Source organism: Sitodiplosis mosellana, unplaced genomic scaffold (assembly GCF_009176505.1).
Source record: "Sitodiplosis mosellana isolate CC-2019 unplaced genomic scaffold, AAFC_SMos_1.0 Smas_scaffold_5280, whole genome shotgun sequence".
NCBI lineage: Eukaryota > Metazoa > Arthropoda > Insecta > Diptera > Cecidomyiidae > Sitodiplosis > Sitodiplosis mosellana.
Genome location: NW_022600522.1, coordinates 145,753 through 151,263, shown reverse-complemented (window position 1 = coordinate 151,263; position 5,511 = coordinate 145,753). Strand labels below are relative to the sequence as shown.

The window sequence follows — 5,511 nt, the reverse complement described above, 5'->3', positions numbered from 1 at the left end:
GTAACGTTGTGAAGGTAAGAGCAATGGGAGATGGTGGATCGCACATGTGTATGATTTCTCGCCGACTTGCTCGAATGTTGAAGCTCGAACAAACCAAATTGTCCGTTCCAATGCGTGGACCCGACAACAGCAATGTGATTTCAAAAGCAATTGTTGACTTGAAAATTGCACCAACGAATGGTTTGAGTGATGGTGAATGGATTCGTGCTGGGGTTTTGGACCGCATTACATCGCCATTGCCAGTCAAACAATTCGATATCGATGATTGGGATCATATTCAAGGTTTGCCTTTAGCTGATGCAACATTCAATGAACCAGATGAGATAGACATTTTGCTCAGCGTTGAATTCATGGCGCGTATACAATGTGATGGACTGCGAAAGAACATCAACAATCCGAAATTGCCTGTCGCTAGCAAAACGAAATTTGGATGGCTGATTTATGGCGCATTGCCATAAACTCAACGGTTTGGCTCGGTTGCACATATGGCTTTTGAAGAAAGTCAAAACATCGCTAAAAGTCTGGAAATGCTTTGGAATGTCGATATCGTCAAAGAAAGAAAGCTGTTAACGGCTGAAGAAGAATTGTGTAAGCAAATTTTTGAAAAAAGTGTCACCAAGGGTAGCGATGGACATTACGTTGTTGCTATGCCATTTGTACCGAATCATCCTCAATTGGGTAATTCATTGCGTGCAGCGATTGCAATATATATATATCAAAATGAGTCGAGATTTCGGAAAAATTCTGCACTTAAAGCGAAATACATCGAGGATTTGCAACAGTTCATTGATTTGGATCACATGGAGCTCGTGCCATTTGGTGAAGTGAATAAGCCTGATTCCGAGGCTTATTACATACCGCATCATGCAGCTAGGACGAACAAATTCAGAGTTGTTCTCGATGGTTCGGTCAAAACATCGTCTGGAGTTTCTTTGAACGACATATTACTAAATGGCCCTCGTGTGCAAGAGGATTTGACGTCAATTGTTATGAGATTTCGAACTCATCGCGTCGCATTGACAACCGATATAACGAAAATGTACCGTCAAGTGCGTGTGCCGAAGGAACAACGGGATTTTTTGCGCATTGTTTGGCGTGAAAATGAGAATGAGCCATTGAAACACTATCGATTGAAAACACAGACGTATGGATTGAAATCGAGCGCTTATTGTTGCATTGAAACCTTACGTCACTGCGCTCGTGAGCATGCAAATGAATTTCCGATGGCATCGAAAGCGGTTTTGGAATCGTTTTATGCAGATGATGGCACATTGGGAGCCGATAATGACACCGAAGCAGAAGAATTGTATCGGCAACTGAATGCGATGTTGGGAAAGTGTGGTTTTCCATTAGCCAAATGGGCTTCCAACAGTAATCACATGCGATCAGTCATTGGAGCCACATCGAAGACGATTGATTTGGAATTGTTCAACGAAAATTCTGTGTTGGGAATAAAATGGTCGGTTCAAGAAGACTATTTTCGATATGAATTTTGCGATGAAATTCAGGATCATCCACCAACAAAAAGATTCTTCATAGCGTCGATAGCAAAGTTGTACGATCCAAATGGATGGATTTCGCCTGTCATTATTTTGGGAAAAATGCTCATAAGAAAGATTTGGCTCAGCAAATGTGACTGGGACACCATAGTACCAGTGGACTTGCAAAGTGAGTGGAATGAATTTCGTCGAGCATTGAAAGATTTATCAAAAGTAACCATTCCGAGATGGCTTGGAATATCGAAAGAAGCGTTTGTGGAAATTCATGGTTTTTCGGATGCATCTAAATTGGCATACGGCGTCGCTTTCTACACCAGAGTAGTAAGTGTTGATGGTCGCATAAGATGTTATTTGGTGGCATCGAAAACGAGAGTTGCCTCGTTTAAAGGAATGACTATTCCCCGTTTAGAGCTGTGTGGTGCTTTGTTGATGGCACCAATGTGTGAGCAGGTTTGTGTTGCACACAGCGTATCGTATGAAAATGTCACGTTGTGGTGTGACTCGAGCATCGTAATTCATTGGTTGTCGAAATGTCCAACCACCATGAAAACTTTTGTTGGTAACAGGATCGCCGAGATTCAAGAATTGACCAAAGGCATACAGTGGAAACATGTGCGTACGAAAGACAATCCGGCAGACTTAGCATCGAGAGGTCTAATTGCGACGAATATTGTGAACAATGCATTTTGGTTCAACGGCCCAGAATGGCTTGTGAAGGAAAAAGATGAATGGCCTGTGAGTGCATTTATCGTCGATCGCCAAGTGGAAGAAGCTACGGTTGAAGAAGCCAAACCGGTATCTGTATTGATGACCATCACCCAGGTTGATGTGGTGCCACGAATTGAAGTTGAAGTCAAAGGTAGACCGACAGAATCTCTTTTGGATCGATGTGGCTCAATGAAGAAGTTGGTACACGTAACAGCGCGTGTATTTCGATTCATACGCAGAACAAAAGACAAGATTCATTTCGATTCCGTGTGCATTTCGGAAGAAGAATACTTGAATGCACAAGCATTTTGGATAAAATATCATTAGCGTCAGTTCTTTGCCAAAGAAATTAATATTGACACACAACCGAATGAAAATTGTGAAGTGAAGACTAAGCATTTGAACGTCGGACGTGATTCATCAATCGTAAAATTGACACCGTTTGTCGATGGAGATGGAATTATGAGAGTCGGAGGTCGAATCAAGCGTTCGTTGATGCCTTTTGATACAGTGCATCCGATTATTTTGCATCACACGTGTCGATTCACTCATCTATTAGCCTTGGAAGCACACATGGAAACGTCGCATGGAGGTAATCAATTGTGCATGCAGTACATTCGTCAACGGTTTTGGATTGTCAACGTTCGTAAAGCCATAAAGCGTGTCACACTCAAGTGTGTGCCATGTTTTCGTCAACGCAAGGAGACTGCTACTTAACTCATGGGAAGTTTACCTGAAGCCAGAGTCACGTCTGGGTTTGCATTCGAATCGGTTGGAATCGATTACTGTGGTCCGGTGACAGTTAAAGAGAGATTGGGTAGAGGAAAGAAAGCGTACAAAGCGTACATCGCTGTATTTGTGTGCATGAAAACGAAAGCAGTGCATCTTGATTTGGTCACAGATTTGACAACAGATGCATTCATGGCTTGTTTGTCGCGTCTAATTTCGTTGCGCGGGAGCGTCCGTGAAATCTTCAGCGACAACGCTACCACATTCCACGGGGCATCAAATGAGATGAAGTTGGTATTTGAACACTGGGAGCAAGTGGCTGATGAATGCCTTCGTCTTAAGCGCATTCGATGGAATTTTATCGCACCATTATCGCCGAATCAAGGAGGATTGTGGGAACGAGCCGTAAGAAGTGCAAAGAATCACTTGCGTCGTGTTATTGACACGCAGATATTGACTTTCGAAGAATTTGCCACCGTTTTAGCATCAGTTGCAGCTTGCATGAATAGTCGCCCACTGATTGCTCTTGATGATGACCCAACAGCATGCGAAGCGCTCACACCAGCTCATTTGGTCGTTGGTCGCCGATTGATTGGCCCAATACAATTTGATTACACATCGATACCGGACAACAGATTGACGCGTTGGCGTTTGATTCAAAAGATTGCTCAAGAATTTTGGTCACGCTGGCATAGTAAATATGTAGCGCAGCAAATCGAAACATCGAAATGGAATCAGAAGAAGGAAAACATCGAAGTTGGAGACATTGTGCTCGTCAATCATGACAACTTACCGCCTACTCACTGGCCGCTGGCACGAGTAATTACAACATTCCCAAGAGATGATGGATGTGTGAGAAATGTTGAAGTGAAGCTTGGATCGTCCACATTCAAACGAGGAATTAACAAAATTGCACGCTTGCCAATCAACGATGAATGATATATTTAGTTTTAATTCATTGTACAAACCATTTCACTTTTCATATTGTTACTTTGGCTTGCTGCTTCTCAGCTTGTCTGTTCTCATTCTAAATTATTGTTGTTCATTTAAATAAATTTAGTTTCGCTCCGCAGCGGGGGCAGTATGTTCGGGTACGAACACTTTATAAACGTTCAAATATTATACAACCCTGAGATTGTCACATCGCATCGCACAACACAGCGAGGTGACATTTCTCTGCCGCCTTTTTCATTATGTTCAATAAAACCAATCAGTTAACTAAAAGCAATCCGACCGGCCGGTCAGAGTTTTCTTGTTTACTTTAAGTTCATTCTTTCAGTACTCAAACACCGAGTTGGAAGAGGATGGATTTTACTACGAAATCGGAGACTTGTGTGAAACTACAAAGAATACAGATCTAGAATCAATCACAAACCAAATTGTTGGAACAGAATTCTTAAATGATTTGTCAATCGATATGTTCATTATAAATTTGGTGAACGCAAACAGAACCATACCATTCGACATGCATCCAGTCTGCTATGGACAAAAACAAGAGCGATACAAACGACTTCTAGCCGAACGAGACGATCTGCAAATAATATACAGCGGTCAGGCCAGCTTTCTTGGCCATTACACCACAGTTCACTATACAGTCTACACGGGGAGGGCAATCATGGCAAAAGATTGGACGTATATCAACGAAACATCCTCACTCGCCTGTACCCCGGAGCACATTATCAATTCATCGAACCGGCAACGTTGCAACCAGATGGATGTTCCTGTGGCATTTTCTCGATTGCATACGCCACAACCATCATTTTAGGACACAACCCTGCAACATACCATCTAAAAATCAAACAGCACGAAACAGATAATTTAAAAAAGACTAGCGAACTACGAAACCACATCAAAAGAATATACGAAACAAATGAACTACAGCTGTTTCCACAATAAATAATACACACATTTTTATTTTTGTCTAAGTGTTTGGATACTTGTTAAAAAAAATTCCGTACATTCCTTCCATATGTATTGAAATGATGATACCTTTCTGTGATGTTTACACTTATTTATTGTAAATTCATTTTGTTCTTTGTTAAAGCCATCCACGAGTTGGCGACTTAATATTTTTATCATTGAAATCAAATTTGAATTATTTATCAAATAGCATCAAATGCTCTAGTTACGTTTCAAATCATAGTCCATGTCAACTCAATGCACTCTGCAATCAACATGGATCTGCCTTTACAGACGTAAAATTTCTCGTCAATTTATCTACCGGTGTGCAAAGCACAAAAAATATATTATACGAAAGTGCAACGCACAGTAAATTTGGTTTGCATTGGCCTATATTATTTATTCGGGTCATGTTTATGTAATGTTTTAGGTTTTGTCAATTTAACATATTTGTTTCCGCATGTATTACATATTTAAGTCAACCAAAATATTAATTAAAGGTTCAGTTCATTATTGAAAGCCAACCGATTCGTTTTATTACTGTTACTTTGCCAGTTTGGCTATTGAGCATTTCATTTGGTCCTTCGACTTTTTATCACGGTACCTACGCCGAACAATTTAGTGCTCCAGCCAGCCGAACAGTTTTAGTGCTCCAGCCAGCAAAAAACAATTTAAG

At 41.0% G+C, this 5,511-nt stretch overlaps 3 protein-coding genes across 3 annotated transcripts in view; all 3 read left to right on the top strand.

Annotated features, from left to right (window-relative positions):
• The first annotated feature begins 527 nt into the window (after nucleotides 1–527).
• Nucleotides 528–2,924, top strand: LOC129572616 (uncharacterized). The gene is made up of 4 exons (XM_055452621.1): nucleotides 528–678; nucleotides 757–1,750; nucleotides 2,066–2,408; nucleotides 2,535–2,924. Exons 1-4 carry the CDS (start codon nucleotides 528–530, stop codon nucleotides 2,922–2,924), a joined length of 1,878 nt encoding a protein of 625 aa, XP_055308596.1.
• A 3-nt stretch (nucleotides 2,925–2,927) lies between these two features.
• LOC129572615 (uncharacterized) lies at nucleotides 2,928–3,875 on the top strand. Its single transcript, XM_055452620.1, has one exon. The coding sequence runs from the start codon at nucleotides 2,928–2,930 to the stop codon at nucleotides 3,873–3,875; it is 948 nt and encodes a 315-aa protein (XP_055308595.1).
• A 1,613-nt stretch (nucleotides 3,876–5,488) lies between these two features.
• The window catches only part of LOC129572612 (uncharacterized), a 4,523-nt gene continuing 4,500 nt past the window's right edge, over nucleotides 5,489–5,511 (top strand). The window contains exon 1 of the mRNA XM_055452614.1: nucleotides 5,489–5,511. This exon is cut by the window's right edge and continues 4,500 nt beyond it. The gene's annotated coding sequence lies outside the window, so the exon portion shown is untranslated.